Source organism: Cupressus sempervirens, chromosome 5, assembly GCF_028749045.1.
Source record: "Cupressus sempervirens isolate cs-2001-9-10 chromosome 5, ASM2874904v1, whole genome shotgun sequence".
Classification (NCBI taxonomy): Eukaryota; Viridiplantae; Streptophyta; class Pinopsida; order Cupressales; family Cupressaceae; genus Cupressus; species Cupressus sempervirens.
This window is the reverse complement of record NC_143122.1, coordinates 363,575,987-363,596,736: the sequence shown is the minus strand read 5'-3', so window position 1 is coordinate 363,596,736 and position 20,750 is coordinate 363,575,987. Positions and strand designations below refer to the sequence as shown.

Genomic DNA, 20,750 nt, shown 5'->3' with positions numbered 1-20,750 from the left:
CAATGAAACTCAAAAGAAAAATGAAGATGAGGGTACTAGCAGGAACCAGAGGAATGAGGGTTTCAACCGCTCCCGTGCTCAAGACTTTGGAAATCAAAGAGGAAGAGGTAGAGGACGTGGACAAGGAAGAGGAGGCTTCCGTGGTACCTGTTTCCATTGCAATGAAGAAGGTCATCGTGCCTTTGAATGCCCTCAACGACAAGGAAGGACAGATAGGAGAGCTGAGGGCCAAGCTAGGGTTGCTCATGTGGATGAGGATGCACAATCATCACATTCAGAGGATGCAGAAAGAGGAGAGGCCTTGGTAAATGAAAGAGTCCTACTAAGTGGTGAGAATGAACCAGGACAACGGAGGAGTTTGTTCCGTACCAGATGCAAGTGTGAGGATAAATGTTGTGATGTGATCATTGATGGTGGTAGCACTGATAACCTGGTATCAGAAGAGATGGTCTCTAAGCTAAAGCTCAAGAGGGAGAAACATCCCCAGCCCTATCGGATTTCTTGGGTAAAAGATGATCATAAGGTCCTGGTAAGTGAACAATGTTTAGTAAAATTCAAAATTGGAAGTTACCATGATGAAGTTCTTTGTGATGTTATTTCGATGGATGTTTGCCATCTATTGTTGGGTAGACCATGGCAGTTTGATAGACATGCAATACATGATGGACATGCAAACACATACTCTCTGACAAAGGATGGAGTTCGCCACAAATTGAAGCCCATGAAAAAGGAAGGTGAAAAGGTATGTAGCAGTGCTAGGATTTGTCTTGTTGATGGAAGGAAGTTTTTAGATGGCATGAAACATCAGCGCATGTGCTATGCTTTGATTCCTAGGAAAGATAAAGAAGGTAGTAGTGAAATACCATTGGAAGTTTCAGATTTACTAGGAGAATTTGGAGATATTATCTCTGATAACGTTCCAGATGGATTGCCACAAGTAAGGCAAATCAGTCATCAAATAGATCTGGTTCCAGGAGCTAGTTTGCCTAACAAGGCTGCTCACAGGATGACTCCGACTGAAACAGAGGAGCTAAATAGACAGGTTCAGGAGCTGTTGAGGAAGGGCTTGATTCGAGAGAGCCTGAGTCCATGTGCAGTACCTGCAGTACTTGCACCAAAGAAGGATGGAGAGTGGAGGATGTGTACAGATTCTCGAGCTATAAATAGGATAACCATCAAGTACCGGTTTCCTTTACCAAGGATGGATGATCTTATGGACTGCTTGAGTGGAGCTCAGTACTTCACAAAGATAGATCTGAAGAGTGGCTATCATCAGATACGGATTCGAGAAGGAGATGAGTGGAAAACAGCCTTCAAGACCAAGGAGGGTCTTTATGAGTGGTTAGTCATGCCCTTTGGATTGACGAATGCCCCAAGCACCTTCATGCGGCTCATGAATGAGGTACTTATGAAGTTCTTGGGAAAATTTGTTATTGTCTATTTGGATGATATTTTAATTTTCAGCAAGACTTTGGAAGAACATTTACTGCATATTCGTAGTGTCCTTGAAAGGCTAAGGGAAGAGAAACTGTTAATTAATCTAAAGAAGTGTGTCTTTGCAAAAAGGGAGTTAGTCTATTTGGGATTTGTTATATCACCTGAAGGTCTCAAAATGGATCCAGAGAAGGTAAAAGCCATCTTGGAATGGCCTACTCCAAGGTCTGCTACTGAGGTAAGATCATTTCATGGTCTAGTTAGTTTTTACAGAAAGTTTATTAAGAATTTCAGTGGCATATGTGCACCTCTAACTGATACAATAAGAGGGGATAGAAAAGAGTTCAAATGGACTACAGCAGCTGCGAGAAGTTTTGAGTTGCTGAAGAAGAAGGTGACTGAACAGCCTGTGTTGGCACTTCCAGATTTTAGAAAAGTATTCCAGGTGGATAGTGATGCTAGTGGTAGTGCTATTGGGGCTGTATTAAGCCAAGAAGGTAAGCCTATTGCATATTTTAGTGAAAAATTGAATGATGCAAAGAAGAAGTATTCTGTTTATGATCAAGAGTTCTATGCAATAGTTCAGGCCTTAAAGAAATGGAGGCATTATTTATTGCCAAAGGAATTTGTTTTGTATACTGATCATCAGGCATTACAGTACCTAAATAGCCAAGGTAAATTGAATCAGAGGCATATGAAGTGGGTAGAATTCTTGCAGAGTTATACATTTGTGTTAAAGCATAGAAGTGGAAAATCTAACAGGGTTGCAGATGCATTAAGTAGGAGACAATTGTTGCTTACAACAATGCAGGTTGAAGTAGTTGGGTTTGATGAACTCAAGAATTTGTACCCTGAGGATCCTGATTTTTCTGAAGCATGGAAAGCTTGTAAAGAACCTGTTGCTGTAGATAGAACCAAGTGGTTAGACTATTTGATTCAGGATGGCATGTTGTTCAAAGGTAGTCAATTGTGCATTCCAAGGAGTTCCATGAGGGAAAATCTGATTAAGGAGAAACACAGTGGAGGGATGGCAGGACATTTTGGTCGGGATAAGACCATTGCCATTCTTAGAGAACATTATTTTTGGCCTCAAATTACACAGGATGTGAAGAAGTTTGTACAGAGTTGCCAGGTTTGTCAAGTGGCCAAGGGGTTTAGTCAAAATACTGACCTATATCAGCCATTGCCTGTTCCATCAAGGCCATGGGAGGACATAAGTATGGATTTTGTTCTTGGATTGCCAAGGACCCAAAGGGGTAATGACTCAGTATTCGTGGTGGTTGATAGGTTCTCCAAAATGGCACATTTCATTCCATGCCACAAAACTCATGATGCTGTCCATATTGCAGACTTGTTTTTCAAAGAGGTGGTAAGACTACATGGTCTTCCAAGAAGTATAGTTTCTGACCGAGATACTAAATTTGTGGGGTATTTCTGGAGGACATTGTGGAAGAAGTTGAGAACAGACTTGAAATTCAGTTCCACGCATCACCCACAGACTGATGGCCAAACAGAAGTGGTAAATAGAAGTCTGGGCAATTTGCTGAGATGTTTAGTTGGAGATAAGCCCAAGGGATGGGATTTGATTCTACCACAGGCAGAGTTTGCTTATAATAACTCTGTAAATAGGAGTACTGGAAAAATCACCATTTCAAATTGTATATGGAAATAGCCCAAGGACTGCACCAGAATTGAGGAAGATAGAACAAGGGGAGAGAACAAGTGTTGAAGCTGAGGATTTTGCTGAACACATCAAGCGTCTACATGAAGAGGTCCAAGCACACATTATCAAGATGAATCAAGAGTATAAAGCTAGGGCTGATCAAAGGAGAAGACATAAGGAATTCCAAGTAGGGGATCTTGTCATGGTGCACTTACGAAAAGAAAGATTTCCAGTTGGTACTTACAACAAGCTGAAAATGAAGAAATTTGGCCCCTGCAAGGTTTTGAAGAAACATAACTCAGGAAATGCATATGAGGTGGAGCTGCCAGATGGTATTCACATTTCTCCCATTTTCAACATTGCAGATTTAACAGAGTATCATGATGATGGTGCAGATGAGGAGCTGGTTTTCGAGCCATGCCCAATTCCTGCTTCTAAGAAGGAGGAGATAGAAGACATTCTAGATCATCGTGTGGGTAGGAGTACCAGAAATAGGCAGTATGAAGAGTATTTGGTCAAATGGAAAGGACGACCGATCGAAGACTCAACTTGGATTTCAGCAGCTGAGGTTTCCCATTTGGGATTTCCTCTATCATCCATAAAGTGACAGGGTCACTTTTCAATCTACCCTGGGTGTCTGATGCAGGAGCATCCAGAGGTATAAGGGCAATCCTGTGTCACCCAAAAAAATGTACTTAGACTTAGTTTCTATTTTATGTCTTTACATTTTTGGATACCCATTTGGCTCAAATAAAGGTTCCAACTCTCATAGTTCAACTATCAGTGCATTTAAAAATCCCGAAAAAATAGGAGCATGCAATTTGACCATCATTTTGGTGACCTAGAAGGTGTGACTTGGCCAGATGAATGTAATCGAGATTTAGAGCATTCCAGAAAAAGAATCAGGTCAAAGGCCCCACGGTTTGAAAGTTATTGCAATTTTTCGGGTTTTGGAGACCCCCTAAGAATGCTTCAAAGTCAGGTTTGGGGCATTAAATGACCTCGAAAAGGGTCGAAAAATGGGGGACGAGCAAAGCTTGTCCATAGGGCTATAGAGCGCTTCGAGAGCTTTCCGAAAATGTAAACGGTTTGTCAATCGAAGTTACGGTTCAAAAGTTATGCCTCCCGGAAGTTCGGCTACCGTTTCTGGATTCTTCTAGAATTGCACCGACTTCTAACGCAGCTTCCGGAACCTTCCATTTTGTCGGTGGATGCTTACTAGCACTTTCTAGAATGTACTCCTAGTCCTTAACCCTCCGGGGTCTATTTAAGGAGATTTCTGGCATTGTAAAAGGCAGTTCGGATTGGAGCTTGAGAGGAGGTGCTAAAAGGAGAAATATTCTCCAGATTTATGCTATTGTAAGCCCGCAGGGCATGTTTTGAGTTTATTTTCTCTGCACTGTTTGTACCAGCTTATTTTCTCAGTTAATATAATTTCCCCTTTCTATTGTGTCTATTCTGGTTGTTGGGTTGTGTTCCCATCAATAACTTAGAGAATAGTGAATCGTGTATGCTTGGAATATTAGTCAAGACATAGGCTAATTTTTCTAAAATGCTTCTAGGACAGATCGAGAAGCATAAAATGATGAGAGATTGCATTCAAAGGGAGTCCAGCAATCCTTTAGAGGCAACCTTGGACGATGAAGTCAGGAGGTTGAGCTTCAAAGGGAGCAGCTAGAGAATCTGCTTCATTTGACTTGAAGAAAAATTGGTCATATTGATTCAAAGGGAGTATACCATGATTTCTCTAAGTGACAGAAAATCGTAGCAGTAAGAGGACTATGATTCATCGAATGGAGTTCCATGTGTGTACAATGGAAGGACTTTATGTTGACAACTAGGTCATGATATTCTTGATAAATGGATACTTAGTGAACTTAGAATTCATCAAGAGTGATGCAAACTCCAACCTTGTATTTCACAATAGGTCAAAGCATTTGGAGATCAAATACAACTATATTAGAGATATGGTGCAAAGGAATGTTAGTCAGTTGAGGTACACTAGTTGGCAAACTAAAGTTTGTGCATATTTGGGAGAAGCTTGGAATTGTGGAGAATGGGGCCCTTGCTTAGAGGGAATCTTAGCTTCAGTGATTCTTTGAGATAATTAATTTTTCTCCATGAGGGAGAAGTTTGAAGTATAAACCCTTGTTTACAAATTCTTCTTTGTGAGAGAGAAGTTTGAGGTGCAATCCATTCATGTGTGAATCACTACTCATGATATATGGGTCGATGAGTTTGACTCAAAAACTACACAATTAAATCCTAATAGCAATATCACAACTTGACTTGTCGTGGAAAATATCTCCTACTTATCAATTGATGAGCTTAAGGGGCTTTCTAATGAATGGTTCATAAAGCACAACACTTGGGGTTGCAAGCAGAGTGGGTTTAACCATGTTGGGAACTCCGTAGTTAAGCATGCTCAAGTTGGTGCAATATTGGGATGGGTGACCTCCCGGGAAGTCCCAGTGCTTCACCTCTGTGAGCATCACCTAGATCTAATGAGTGCTAAGTGTTCCATTTATTCTCATGAGAGATGGATTCATGTGTGAATCACTACTCTTGATATATGGGTCAAAGAGTTTGACTCAAAAACTACACAATTAAATCCTAATAGCAATATCACAATTTGACTTGTTGTGGAAAATATCTCCTACTTATCAATTGATGAGCTTAAGGGGCTTTCTAATGAATGGTTCATAAGGCACAACACTTGGTGAAGGTTTTGCAAATGGGATTTCAGCTGGAGTGGGTTTAACCATGGAGGCAAATTCCTAGTTAAGCACACTCAAGTTGGATTTGTACTAGGATGGGTGACCTCCCGGGAAGTCCCAATGCTTCACCTCTGTGAGCATCACCTAGATCCAATGAGTGCTAAGTGTTACATTTATTCTAATGAGAGATGGATTCATGAGTGAATTACTACTCATGATATATGGCTCAATGAGTTTGACTCAAAAACTACACAGTTAAATCCTAATATCAATATCACAATTTGACTTGCAGTGGAAAATATCTCCTACTTATCAAGACCATGATCCTCAAGACCCATTGCAACGATAGACTAAGTTGCCCTATCAATGATGGTACACTGATGTGAACTAAAGGTGACATCCAACTATGGAGAATGTCGCAGCAACTGACTGAGTGAGAGTAGATTTAGTTCCATCCTTGGAACATAGTACACATCGAGGAAAATGAGATTCCTCCTAGCAAACTAAATTTGAATGTTGCCTTTGCCGACAACGGTGTACTCTTCTCCACCACCAAAAATAACAGAATTTGAATAAGGTTGGTAGTCAGTGAACCAATCTTTGCGGTGGGTGAAATGACGAGAGGCACTTGAATCAATGTACCAAGCAGACAACTTTACATAATCTACTAGTCTTTTAGCCATGAAGGCATAAAAAGCAGGTTTTGCCTGCTCAGTGTGCTCTACACTTTCGCTTAGGGTTATGAACCTGATTGCTTAGATTGGGCTGCTAAGAATTTCCGACATTCAACCTTCATGTGACCATACTTGTAGCAATAGTTGCATTGAATGTTTTTCTTCTGGGAGCCTTCTGAACTTGGAACAGAGGATTTATGCTGAGAAGACCGTTGAGACTTGCCTTCATCCTTCTGAAAGGATTTAGCAGCAAAGGCTTAATTTGTGGAGGTAGAGCTAGAACCGCTACCAAATTGTTGATTTCACCGATCTTGCTGAAGCATAAGTGTGTAGAGATCGATTAACTTCAAATCAACACCTGAAGACGTGATGTTGAGAGTCTCGATAAAATACTTGTAAGACTTTGATAAACTCTAGAGAATGATAACAAAAATGTCCTCTTCCTCCATCTTGCGACCAATGGCAAGCAACTGATCACGGATCTCCCGAATCCTATTCAGGTGAGCCTTGAACGAGGTTCACTCATCCATGATAACAGAAAACAAAGTGTTCTTCAAGAAGAAAGCTCTAATTTTGTCAGAAGTCTCATGAAGATTTTTGAGTTGTGCCCATATCTCGGCAATTGTCTTGTCGGATGGAATCTGAGAGAGTTGATCATCAACTACGGATAATTTGAGAAGCATCACCACCTCTCGATTATTCAAATCCCACATATCTTGATCTGTACCAGGGGCAGTCAAATACATTGTAAAACCCAGAACAATCTGATCAATATTCCAATATTCAAAAATTGTTATTCTCCGCTGCTTCCAAGTGCCATAATTTTGACCATTGGATTTTGAATTGCTCTCGAGTAGAATATTAGTCAATGATCCCATAGCACGTTTTTCATTGAAAGAAGCATGAAAATTTGTAAGGGCACGTTTTTCGATGCAATATTTCAAAAAATATTGCTCTGATAATTTCGAACAAGAAATTATAATATTTTTTAGAAAAATTCAAAGAATTGGCTCTAATACCATATTACAAAGTAATTGGTAAAATACTTGCTTCTTATTAACGAAGACCAAGAGGTATATACAAAAGAATAAAGCGATGTTTCCTTAGGAAAAGATCGTAAAGAATAGAAATATTCTATAATAGCTGAAAGAAAGTTAATAGATAACAACAGCTAGTAAATATTAGAAACATTCTAATATTTACGATAGATAACAAACAAATAATCATTAACTAATAACAAAAGCTTACCTATTATCGTAATACGTCAACCATAGCATTTGACCTTGAGAAATATCATTAATGTAAAATAATCTAGGGTGGTATGGTGTAGTGGAAAAGACAAATAAGAAGGCATGTTTGAATACTAATTAAAATATGGGAGTATATGGAAGCCTTAGAAATTGTGAAATATATTGTTAGTCATAGTTTAATATTAAAACCCTAATGTTGATTTAAAAAAACCTAAATTAAACTATGTTTTGTAGTATTAATCATAGTAACGAGAATCGCCTGAATCGGCGATTCCGCGACCTGATTCATCTTGCGCGATTTTTTTTGAATCGTGAATCAGTATCGCCGATTTTTGGGCCATGAATCGCCTGAATCGCCGATTCAGGCAATTCATGTAAAAATCGCCAAAATCGCCTTAAAAAATCGGCTATGAATCGCCCGCGGCATGTAAAAAGGGAAGTTGAAATTTTTTTTTAAATCACTTGTTTTTTCACTTTGTTTTTGACCTATTCTCTTTGTTATAACCCTAAAGGGCCTTCTATTTGTGAAGCATGAGTAGAAGAGAGGAAAAGTGAGAGAGAAGAAGAGAAAAGAAAAGCCATAGGTTTCCAACCGGTAAGAAGGAGGAGCACCAAAGAGATCAGCAGGCCATTTAGGGAGCCCATCAATTGCTTTGGGAGCATTAAGGAGCCAATATCAACACTCCTCAACTCATTTGCAAGAGGTAAGTGCTTATTTTTTTCTTGCATGTTAGTGTATTATGCATTTTTTGTTAAATTTTTAGTGTATTATGCGTTTTTTGTTAAATTTCTATAGTTTTCAAGAATTTTAGTGTAAATCTTGAATGTTCTTTATTTTTACTAAGTTGCAAACTAGGGTTTGTTGTTTTCTAATTTTTATTAGCTTCAAACTTTGATATTTTACATTAAAAAATTTATTGCAGCAGCCTTTGCTCTCATTTGTCGCAAATTCCAATGGGTAAAAAAGATGAATGTTGGAAATATAATGAAGAGTTTCCTGGAAGAACCAAATATCAAACAAAATGCATGTTTTGTAAAGAAAAAATAACTTCCGGAGGTATTTATAGATTGAAATTCCACATTGCTGCTATACCTGGACATGATGTTACAGTTTGCACTCACCAAACTCCTGAGGCAAAACACACTTGCTTAATGGCATTAGAAAAAATTGAAAAAGACAAAGCAAATAGGAAAATGCAAGTTGAAGGGTTAAGGGGTATTGGCTCCCATGTTCCCGCATCCGCAGCCGCATCCACATCTGCATCTGCATCTGCATCAGCTTCCGCATCCATAGGTTGTGTTGGAGAGGGTTCTTCTAGGCCTCCTTTTTATCCTAGTTCTTCTGCTCGTGCTAATGCTAGTGCTAGTCGGTCACATACTGAGACAGAGTCCCACACCAACCTATTGCAACCTAGAGTGCGGAAAAACAGAATGGATAGTTACTTTGTGCCCCGCACTACTCCTAGTTCCCAACCCACGCTTGAGGGCATGGGTTTGAACAAGGAGATTCACGATGCTGCCAGAAAGGAGATATGCAAATTTTGGTACTTTTGCAACATTCCATTTATTGCAACCAGGTAATTGATTCTTTTTTCTTTGTTTTCTTTAAAGCTAAAATTAAAAGTAAAAGTAAAACTTTAATTATATCTACTTGTTTTATAATTTGAGTCTTTGACATCTAAACTTTTATTTGTGACAGGGCTCCTTATTGGCAGAATATGATAGATGCGGTTGTTATTTGTGGTCTGGGGTTTAAAGCCCCAACTAAGGTTGAGTTGAGCGGATACCTCCTGGATTAGATGGTAGAGGACATGAGGGTTGACCTCGAGGAGAACCGAAAGGAATGGATTGCAAAGGGTTGCACCATCATGACTGATGGTTCGACCGATAGGAGGAATAGAACACTCCTCAATTTTCTTGTATCCTGTGGAGGTGATTGATCATTCTACTTTCCTACATACATTGTAAATTTTGATTTGTTGAATGCTAATTCGTTAATGATCCATTTAATATTATAATTCGTTGTTTTGTTACTTGTAGGATATACCATGTTCATAAAATCCATTGATGCTTCCGCACATGTGAAAAATGCCACATATTTATGTGAGGCCATTGAGGAAGTTATAGCAGAGGTGGGAGAACAAAATGTGATCCAGGTGGTGACGGATAATGCAGCAAATTATGTTGCAGCAGGTAAACTTTTAACTTTGCAAGTTTTGAAAATAAATTTATTTGAATTTTGAAATTTGAGTTTCTAATTGACTTAAAATTGTTGTAGGTAAACTTTTGATGGAGAGGCACCCCACCATATTTTGGTCCCCTTGTGCGGCACACTGCATTGACCTCATATTGGAAGAAATTGGCAAACTTGAGTTTGTCAAGTCATGTGTGGAAAGGGCAAAAAACATATGCAAATTCATTTATAATCATGCATTTGTCCTTAGCACAATGAGGAAGTACACAAAAGGCAAGGAGTTAGCTCGCCCAGGTATCAAGAGGTTTGCCTCGAATTTCATCACCTTGCAGTCCTTGTTGACATCAAGGGATGGATTGAGGAGCATGTTTGTTGGGCAGGAGTGGATTTGCTCTTCCTATGCTACGACCACTGTAGGGTTAGATGTGGCGGATTGCATATTTGATGAGGATGGTTTTTGGAAACCCGCTAGAGAAATCCTTAAGGTAAATTTATTGCAATTTAACATTTAGTATTTTGCTTTTACTTTAAGTTATATTATTTTATATTTAAGTTTTGACTCAAATTTTTTGTTTTACTTTATATGTAGGTCACTGAGCCCCTTGTAGCTTTGCTACGAACTGCTGATGGGGAGAAGCCCTCTATGGGCTACATTTATGAGGGCATGGATAGGGCCAAGGAGGCCATCAGAGCCCAATATGCAGGAGTGCAGGAGAGGTATGGCCCTATTTGGGATATCATCGATAGGAGATGGCAAAATCAGCTCCATCGACCCATCCACGCAGCAGCTTACTATCTGAATCCGGCATTTCGTTTCCGTCCTGAGTTCAAGGCGGATGCGGAGGTTCTCACTGGCTTATACACAATGATTCAAAGATTGAGTAGCGATGAAAATAGCATTGCTGCGATTGTTGAGCTAGACCAGTTCAACAATAAGGAGGGGCCACTTTTCTCTGGCAGGATGGCCATAAATGCTCAAACAACACTACAGCCAGGTAAAAAATAAATAATATATTCAATGTTCATGAATCTAGATTCTAAACTTAAAGTTGATTATATAATGCATTAATTTTAGAGTTGTAATTTGTAAATGAGACTAATTGTTTTTGTTTTTTCCTTATTTCAGATAGATGGTGGCAAATGTTTGGGGCCACAACCCCAAACCTTCAAAAAATTGCCATCTGCATTCTGAGTCAGCCGAGCAGCGCTTCTGGATGTGAGCGCAGTTGGTCCATGTTCGAGCACATCCACTCGAAGAGGAGAAACAGGTTGACAGTGCAGAGGTTGAATGATCTTGTCTTTGTTCATTACAACCTTCGTCTTAGGATCAGACAAATTTTGGGCACTGACTCCTCTCCGATCATTCTAGAGGAGATTGATCCAAAATCAGAGTGGATCACAGAGACCGTGGACCCAGTCTTCACTGAGGAAGACCGCGTGTGGGTTGACCACGTGGATGTAGAGGTTGAGGCTGTGACTAGGGCAGAAGAGGCAGCTAGAGCACGTTCAGGCATTGGTAGACACACACGCGCACGCACAGACGCAGGCCCTAGCGACTTTATTCATGAGCCCATTGCCCATGCAGGGGACATGGCTCGGCGGTCCTCTAGGACCTACCTTACACGCCTTTCTCATAGGCAAACTGGATACTCAGAGGCTGAGGTTGAGGCTGCAGCACAGCTAGAGGATGATGATGAGGATGATGAGGCTTGAGTTGGAGCCTTGTTTTTATATTTTGTTTACACTGTATAGATATTGATAGTGATACTGAATCACTAATAGACATATGTTTCAAACTTTCATGGATCTTCATCTTAGATTTATACATACATTTATGATTTGATGTCTTATAGATCTTCATGATTTCATCTTACTGATTCTATGATTTGAATCATTATGATCATTTGATTTTTATTTACTTCAGCTAGCATACAATTTACATTTTAGTACATAATGATAACATAGTTACGTATGTGATGGATTTTATGTTTCATGTTTATGTATGTTAGATTCTATTAGTATTTGATGATGTTATAGTGTTTTTAAGTTATATTCAATAAAGGGTGCATGAAATAAGTCTTAAATTGTTAAAATCTTTACATTTAAAGGGTTTTTTCAAATTTTCCGATTCACCCCCGATTCACGATTCGATTCGGCCATGCCGATTCCGATACGATTCCGATTCACGTTACTTTGGTATTAATCTAGTTTGCCAAAATATAGTCTATGATAATCTCATAAATTGCAAACATATGATTGTGTAACTAACCTATATTTAATGTTTGCCAATCTACAACTACAGTTTTTTCAATATTAGCAAAAATTAAATATGATCAGTTACTAAATATAAAGTTCTTTATGTTAGAACTCAAGAATAAATGCAATGCAAAAATACACTGAAATCTGAATATCTTTACATCTAAAAAAGATAATGTTAGCATGATCGCTCTTTGCAAATGTTCCATGTATGCAAACAGTTGTTGATTTCATTTTCTCATCTAAACCAATTTAGTAATTCATTTTTACAAGCACAAGAACAAGAGCAGTGGCAAATGGGCTTCAAATGAGTGGAATATCCTTTTTCAAAGCAAAAGGACCAGCAGCGACATGCGTTCTATAAGTACCTAAGAGATTTGACACTGCTTTTCATTTTCATATGCCAACTTATGCCTTGAAGCTCTACCATAGATTTGTTGTTTCTTTTGAAGCATTTTCTATTAATTCTTGGGAAAATTTGTTATCGGTTTGAGTTTGTGATGTTAGTGGAATTTTATTACTTGCAAGATAGCTCTCTTACTTTTTTGTTTATTTGTCATTATAGGATTAGCAAGAGATGCAGTGTGTCATGACATGGGAAGTGAAATTTCATGTAACTGCTCTTGAAGTGTAATTGCATATGAAAGGAATGAATGCAATGTCCCTTGGCATGTAATGACGAATATGGAATGAAACAATGCATTTGCTTGAAGAGGTGGAAGGTGGAGTGAAGTGAAACGTGATCAAGTTCTTGGGAAAGAACTTGCAATTTCTTCCAAAAGAAGAAAAACAAGAAAACAAACAAACAAACAACGAAGACAAGCACAAAAGAAACACGTAACTTTGGTCTTAGACTCAAACATGTCAACAAGCAAGATACTTCAAAATGCAAATTCAAAGTTAGAGTTTGGGGAAAATCCGAAAATATGAAAATGAGAATTTTCATCATATTTAAAGGAAAAATGCACTATTCATGACATATATATGAACAAGTGTGCAACTTCAAGCTAAAATATGCATGGAAATAGCAAGATAAGCATGAAGATAAGCATGAATTGATGAGCAAGTTTGAAAATGTCCCCTTACTTGGAGTGCAAAGAGCCAGAGCAACAAGAATCATAAACTTTGAAAACCAATTCTCCTCCAAATCCAGATTCTCGAACAATAATTTGACTTCTTCTATACTTGCATTCCACAAATCCTAATGAGCAATGAAGGGTCGAATTTGAGATGAAAATGCCAAATACATGGTTTCCAAAGGCAATAGCATGTACTAAACTCAAAAACAAGCCCTATTGATCCAAACATATGGGCTGGAAATGTCAGTTTTTGAGTGTTTTTAACAAAAATGTCTCATTTTCATGCAAAAATCTGGGTCGTTTTTGCAAAATCGTCTCACAAATGGATATATATTGATCATTTTTTTACTTAGGAATGCAAAAATGTCTTCCCCAAATGCATATACATGAACACAAATGCAAAAATGAGTGTCCAAAATGCAAAAAAAGTGAACGGAAAACCCAATTTTTTGGGCATTTATAGCAAAAACGTGATTCATAAAGGGCATGAAATGAAGTGTTTTTTACTTGTAAAGGCAAATACATGTTCTTCAATAGCATATATACCTCAAAACGACTTACATCTGAGCCAAAAAGTGATCAAAACTGCCCCAAATTTGGGCGTTTTTCACAAAAGCGTGGCTCAAAAATGCAAAAAAATTGGGTCATTTTTGTCTTGGATATGCAAAATCATGAAACCCAAATGCATGTATATGCATAGTTACACCGCCCTGGGGGACGGGGCGACAAGTTTATAGGACGGGGGGACAAAGGGGCCTTATTTTGGGGATGGTGGGGTGACAGCAGGGAATAGGAGGGGGCTATATATATATCCACATATGGTACTTAAAATGCTAGTTACGAATAATGTGTATTGCAATATAAGATATAAAGATGTAAAAGAGTCAATACTTGAACATTGCACTGAATTGGAACATCGAACATTAAACATAAATAGTTGAATCTACAAATAGTCAACACCAAGATGTCCCCCATCCTCGATGGAAGTGGCGGAATCTGGTGGCAACATTGGAGGGGGAGGGGACGAGGTCCCCAAGTCCCCAGTGCATTAAAGTCTCCGAAATGTGGGGCAAAAGGGGGGGGGGGGGGGGGGGGGGAACACATCCTCGTGTTACTATGTGTATATGCATTAAAACTCAAAAACACCCCCTTGTGATGGATTTCAAGCCATTATATGGGCAGATCTAAGCAATTTTTATGAAAAACGTGTTCTTGAGGGAAGAAAACATCATGTTTTTTGCCCTTGAATCCTCAATTTCGGGTTTCTTGAAGATATATACATGCATTTTAGGACAAATCGCACCTTTTAGGTGCATTACATGTTTTAAAATCTTTCAAAATGACTCCTACACAAAATCGCACCTTTTGGGTGCAATTATATATTTTAAATTTTGTTCAAAATGACCTTTAGTGCAAAATCGCACTTTTTGGAGGTCACTGCATGTTTTGAAAACACTCAAATATGTATGTCTCACCTTTTGGGAGTCACTGCATATTCTAAAACACATGTAATGACATGTTTTATGTGTTTTCAAATTGCATTTTCATTCAAAATCGCACCATTTGGGTGCAATTGCATATTTTGATGAAAATGTGCTTGTAGACATGTTATGCACAACTTAAGTGATGAATTAAGCACATGTCAATTTAATTTTTGAAGAAATATTACTCAAATGGGTCATAAATAATATTTACACTATATAGTTAATATATAATGTGCAAATATCTTTTTAAAGGCAATATTTACTCTATTGTTTTGAATTAAAACTCAAAAATTAAATTAAACTATATAGTTTATATAGTCACTTAAGTGAAAAATTAAAAAGAAACTCAACTTAAAAATATAACATAAAGTGCTCTATAAATACTTAAAGTGAAAAATTGAAATGATAAAGTAGTTTAAAAACATAACATCAAGTGAATTTATTTTATATTTTTCAAAAAGTAAATGTCAACTTCAAAATATCAAATGATATTTTAATTCGTGCAGTTGCACCTAAAAGGTTCACTTCTTCAGCACTAAAATGGTCATATCTTTTGATTGCCAACTTCGATTAAGCCCCAAGTTAGATCGAATCAAAGGGAAAACCGAAAGCAATGACTTGAGCAAAACCAAAGGACCAAAAGGCAACAAACACACTCAAAAATGAGAAAAAGGACGTTGAAGGCTTCAAAAATCAAACATAGGCTCAACAAACAGAAAAACTAAAAAGACTTGACAAAAGCCTTCAGTAAAAAGATTCTTTATATCAATTGGGTTTGATTGATTAATCAATACTAACCAATTAAATAATGAATTAAACTCAGAGAAATGTGAAACTAAGTTGAATAAGGGATTCTGCTAGATGAAACGAAAAACTTGGTTGCTCCCATCTCGATGTAACTTCTAAAGAAAAAACTTCCTACTCATGTTAGTTTTTGAAATCCCAAAGACTTAACCATTGAAGGGATAGTTGATGCTATATACAGAAACATAACTAATTCAATGATAGAAAAGATTTTCAGCCAGTAAATATAAGAAATCAAGCATTTAGGGGAAGTGTCTATTAGTTTTCCCGAGAAGCTTGCTTCCAAAAAGATGCAAACATCAATAACAAACCATCCAAGATAATAACTCGGTATCAAAATAAGGGTCAATAATATGTACTACATTTTAATCTTATGAAGTACTATAAATAATTTACATCAATGAAACATTCACTCTTTGTGATCCATCATCAACATAAAAGGAACATCAACATAACATAAGCAAGTTTCAAATCATGAAAAGAATTAATTTTTTAACTTTTTTTCCTAACAATGGAATATACTTTCAACACTCTCGTCCTTGAAATAAATAATGACCAACAATAAAATGACCAACAATAAATTTAGTTGAATTTCTTTAACTCGTCTGTAATTGGTCCAATATTTTTTTTTTAAAATTGTTAGGTACAAAAATTCCCCACTTTTTATTACCACTTAATAATTATTTTATAGAATAAAATAAGGAAATTTATATCATATACCCTATTAAAGAAAATTACATTTTTATCTAAAAATTATTTTACTATCATGTCCAACTATTTTATAGATGAAGAATAAGAAAATTTTGACACCATATTCTATAGAAAAAAAATTCCTAAAGTGAAAAACATTTTATTTTAACACCAACCATACCGTGTGAATTTATTTTCCAACATAAAAATTATTTTATCATCTCTCCCACTATTTTAATAAAATAAGAAATTTTCAATCGTGCTAAAAAAATTACTTTCTAATTTTCAGCAACAAATTAGCTAAACAATACATATATGCAAATTTACAATTCAAGTAGCTATATAAATACTAGAGATATAAAAAGAAAATAACCCTATCCTAATCTAAGGGACGGGGGACGAAGTCCCCAAGTCTGAAGTTGCGTCGTTCGGGACAAGGCGACGGAGTCCCCAAGTCTTATGTGCGTCACTGTCTCTGAGAAAAGGAGCAGAAGGGGGGGGACGTGTGTTCGTGTTACCATGGCTGAAAACAAATATCAGATTATCAAATACAATCCCCAACAATTCTGGACTCATCACTTCGCAATATACCCTATTTTAGAATTGGTTATAGTTAAGGGAACTACAATTTGAGCAACCGCCTCCAACTTGGCATTTTGAAGGCAATCCTACATAATCTAGTTACATAATCGTGACAACTAAACATTCGAAGAGTTATAATTAATTATAAGAGTAATGGGAATCTCAAGAGACCTTTGGTTATAATTTGAAGAGTCTCTCCTATTGTTATATATTTGCATCAAGCAAAGGATATTGTACACTTGAACATTTCATTATCAATAAAGGTTTTCTGTGTTGTGTGGCTGGGTTTTTCCCTTCAATCTCGAAGGGTTTTCCCAGGATAATTCTGGTGTTCTTTGTTTCAATTTTCTCTCTTTTCTTATTGCTGGTTATCTTTATGGATTTCTGGGCTCTAGTTTTAACAATTTTTATATTTAAATTATTATATTGAGAATATAAGTATGATATTATATTATATTATATTATATAATAATAATTATTGTGGTAATTTAATTATTATAATTATAATGATAATGTAATAATTACATAAGTTGTGATAATATAATAGTTAGAGAGATAATATAATTATATTATATGTATTGTAATATTATATTGTGGTAATATAATTATATTATAATTACATTATGTGGTGATAATATAATTATATTATAAGGTGACAATGTATATATATATATATATATATATATAATTCTTGGGGCCCACTTGGAAGAGTGGTGTCCTGCTGCAATACAAGGCAGGTGCATCCCTAGAGGAGATGACCAAGTCCCCAGCGAATAACAACACGGTGGAAAGATAACAAGATATAACTGAAAAAAACTCTTTTATTAATAGTAGATCTTGAATTACATCCAATGAACATATACATGTCTGGCTGTAAGGCCTTCTCGGTCACAGCCAATACATTCCAAATTATAGACCAAACTTGCACCTATCGAGCTATCCTCTTGCTCGGCTCCTACTACTTCTTTACTTGACTTGATGATATTACATATATAGTCACATATATAGCCATTAAAACACATAGGTCAGCTTTGAGTTCACAATCTCCAACAAAGGAAACGTGTTGTACAATATAGGATTAGCCCTCAATGAATTAATGACCAAATACATAAATACATTATAAAAAAATTGACGCCCTTAGATATAGGTCCATGCGATATCCAGCTGTCTAGATCCAAGAGTGCGTAAGCTAACTCTTAAATATAGAACCTCGCTGAAAAAAATACCACACAACGTATGAAGAATAACATAGGAAATCAACATCCGAGAAGATGAAGCATAACTTCCACCAATCGTAACAGTAAATTTTGTGCAGTTAGGATAACGACAGGTCCACAATAAGAAGCCAATCCCGCAAAACCTGGAAAGGACAAATAGGTCTTCGCCAAATCAAATTGTCAAATAGATAACTGGAAAACAAAAAACAAGTAAATATCTTTTTGCGGATGCAAGATTGCCAACAGCCCAAGGATACTCCTGCATCATGTCCCTTGGTGAAGGGGTACCTCTAAATGGTATAAAGTTAGAATGCATCTCTCTCTCAAGAATGAAATAGATAAACACAATCTGTTATATCTAAGAAGCAGTAGTGCTCGAGGGAGACAATTATAGATTGTTCATGGCAAATAAGTAATCATATCAATCTTTATGTCATAATGTTTTTAGTAGTGCACAAGTATAAACTACAGAATATTTCAAACTAGAAGTAAAAATAAAATAAATAAATTAAGAAAATTGTAAATTTAAAAAAATAGTTGTCACAATGATATTATTTGGGATCTTTTATATATATTTTCCTAAGTATTCTTTGGGATCTTTTACATATATCTTTTAAATATAGGATCAGATTAATACATTTTTATAATGTCTTGTATTATTTATTAAATGTTATACAGCTTTCTGTTAAGATTATTTAGTGAGGTTATGATAATGTGGCCCACATACCTTCAATCGTTTCCATTACATGACCTTCAAATTCAATTTACAAGGTAACCACTCCAACCATTGTTCTTGTACGGGGATACTACTGCACACTACAACTTATGCAGAGATATTACTCCAACTATCTCTTCCCCTACAAGCATGACAGTTCACACTCTTAATTTCTGTGGGGATACTAATGCAACTTTCACTTCAAAAACAGGGACTAATGCAACTTCCACTTCACCTACAGGGATCCCATTGCATGGCTTAACTTTTGTGAGAATGCTATTTCACCGACGGGGATACCACATTCAACACACACATCAGAACAAAGAAACCACTTTGGAGATTTGGACCTAGGCCATTATCATGAACCCTATAGTCTTGTAGTAGACCAAAAAATACATATATCTCATACAACATTATTAATTAATTTAATAATAATATTAAAATGTATGTATATGAATCTATTTATTATTAGTCTATCACTTTTCCTTGTGGGCATTCAAGTACTGAAGAAGTCAAGAAAGTTGTCTAGTGCAACAAAATATTATTCAAAGGCAGGAATTGTCTCACTTTATGAGAAAACCCATTTTTCTTACCACAGAAAATCACTTTAAATTAGCATGCATACATATTCCCTATCAATTAACCTACTAGACCTGTTCATTGAAGGTGATAGATTTATAGTTGCAGCCACTGTCACTGCACACCAGACACTTAGCTAACAGCATAGAGAAGCATCCAATGATAGGATTTGCTGCTGCCTGGTCCAATCACAGAGCACTGAACGTCATGCAAAACAAAGTCACATGAGATGTAGTTTTATTAATATTAACTAAGTTAAAGAAAAATGCAGTAAGAGACATATCGTTTAATTTGGAACCTAAGTCACAAATATGCTACAAGGAAATCTTTCAATAGTAGTGGCTAATGGCAGAACTAATAGCATGAGGTGTACTTTTAAAATTGGAATGTCACATTGTGAAGTTCAAATTTTTTTTTAAAAATGTATTCCAAAGATGTTTATAGAGTTTGCTTGCAAAATCAATTTGCAGGGGTTAAATTTTATGGAGATTTTTAACAAATATGAAACATGTTTGTTGAATTTCAAACTTTAAGGATATCATTTGGCTAACTCTGTGACATAGATGATTACCATACATTCACAAGTATTCACCTAACTATGAACTAGCTGCCTATCCAATAAAAGAAATCACAATCCTTCGCAGGTTATTATTTTTCCTATATAAAAGACTTCTCATTTTGTTGATTTCATCAAAGGATGAGATGGTGGTGATGTTTTCATCAGTGGGTAATTCTCTGTTATATGGCCCAAGTTCTCCACCCACATAAGCCACTCCTATTCCCCAATTCTTCATCTTATTGCTTTCTCTTTTGACATTATCTCTTTCTTCTCGACGATAGCAATAAGCTAAGTACTCAAAATTATTAAAAAGATCACAAATAATAAATCTAATCAATTAACTATGATTTCCACTGAGCTTGCTTGGAGTTCAACCTTTTTCCATTTCCAAGAAGAATTTTAGGAGCAAATTTAATGTATATATTGGTTCTCCATGGTCCCCATTATGGATCAACTTGAAGAATAAGAATATCAATTGATTCCCCCTGGACCTATTATCATATATGACGTACATTAGTGACAGTAACTTAATTGGCTGCATGGAAAGCAACATTTAAAGCACTTCAGATACACCATAAAACCATCTACAACAGCAAAAATACAGCAACCTTGTAGTCAAAGGCACACATAAAAGCATGGACCATAAAAGTAGAATGCAGCACCCAATAAAACTTTGTTAAAAAATTTCACTTTGCTTTTTGGGGTTCAGGTAGGTATTGTTTCCCTAATCAATTTGAGCCAAGTACTGTCCAATGTACCTTAAGCAAAAGAATGAAATCGTGGAAAAGAAACATTAAAATCAATGAACAACAAAGAACAAAAAGCAAGATTGAAGCAAACAATTAGATTCTCA

At 36.6% G+C, this 20,750-nt stretch overlaps 2 protein-coding genes across 31 annotated transcripts in view; one reads left to right on the top strand and one right to left on the bottom strand.

Moving 5' to 3' along the window:
- LOC149556241 (uncharacterized) overlaps positions 1-20,750 on the bottom strand; it is a 123,927-nt gene that overhangs the window by 78,967 nt on the left and 24,210 nt on the right. For 5 of the 30 annotated variants that reach the window (XM_089830410.1, XM_089830411.1, XM_089830413.1 and 2 more), the window contains exon 5: positions 19,413-19,517. The exons of 20 other annotated variants lie outside the window; for them this stretch is intronic. In XM_089830410.1, the coding sequence (XP_089686536.1) occupies positions 19,413-19,420 (8 nt within the window). In that variant the 5' untranslated portion in view covers positions 19,421-19,517. Of the gene's footprint in view, positions 1-19,412; positions 19,537-20,750 lie in introns of all 30 variants that reach the window. 5 more of the 30 variants (XM_089830404.1, XM_089830408.1, XM_089830412.1 and 2 more) reach the window with 1 other exon arrangement.
- On the top strand, positions 9,472-18,743 carry LOC149556242 (uncharacterized). The gene is made up of 4 exons (XM_089785850.1): positions 9,472-9,931; positions 10,017-10,417; positions 10,522-10,842; positions 18,723-18,743. Exons 1-4 carry the CDS (start codon positions 9,787-9,789, stop codon positions 18,741-18,743), a joined length of 888 nt encoding a protein of 295 aa, XP_089641976.1. The 5' UTR covers positions 9,472-9,786.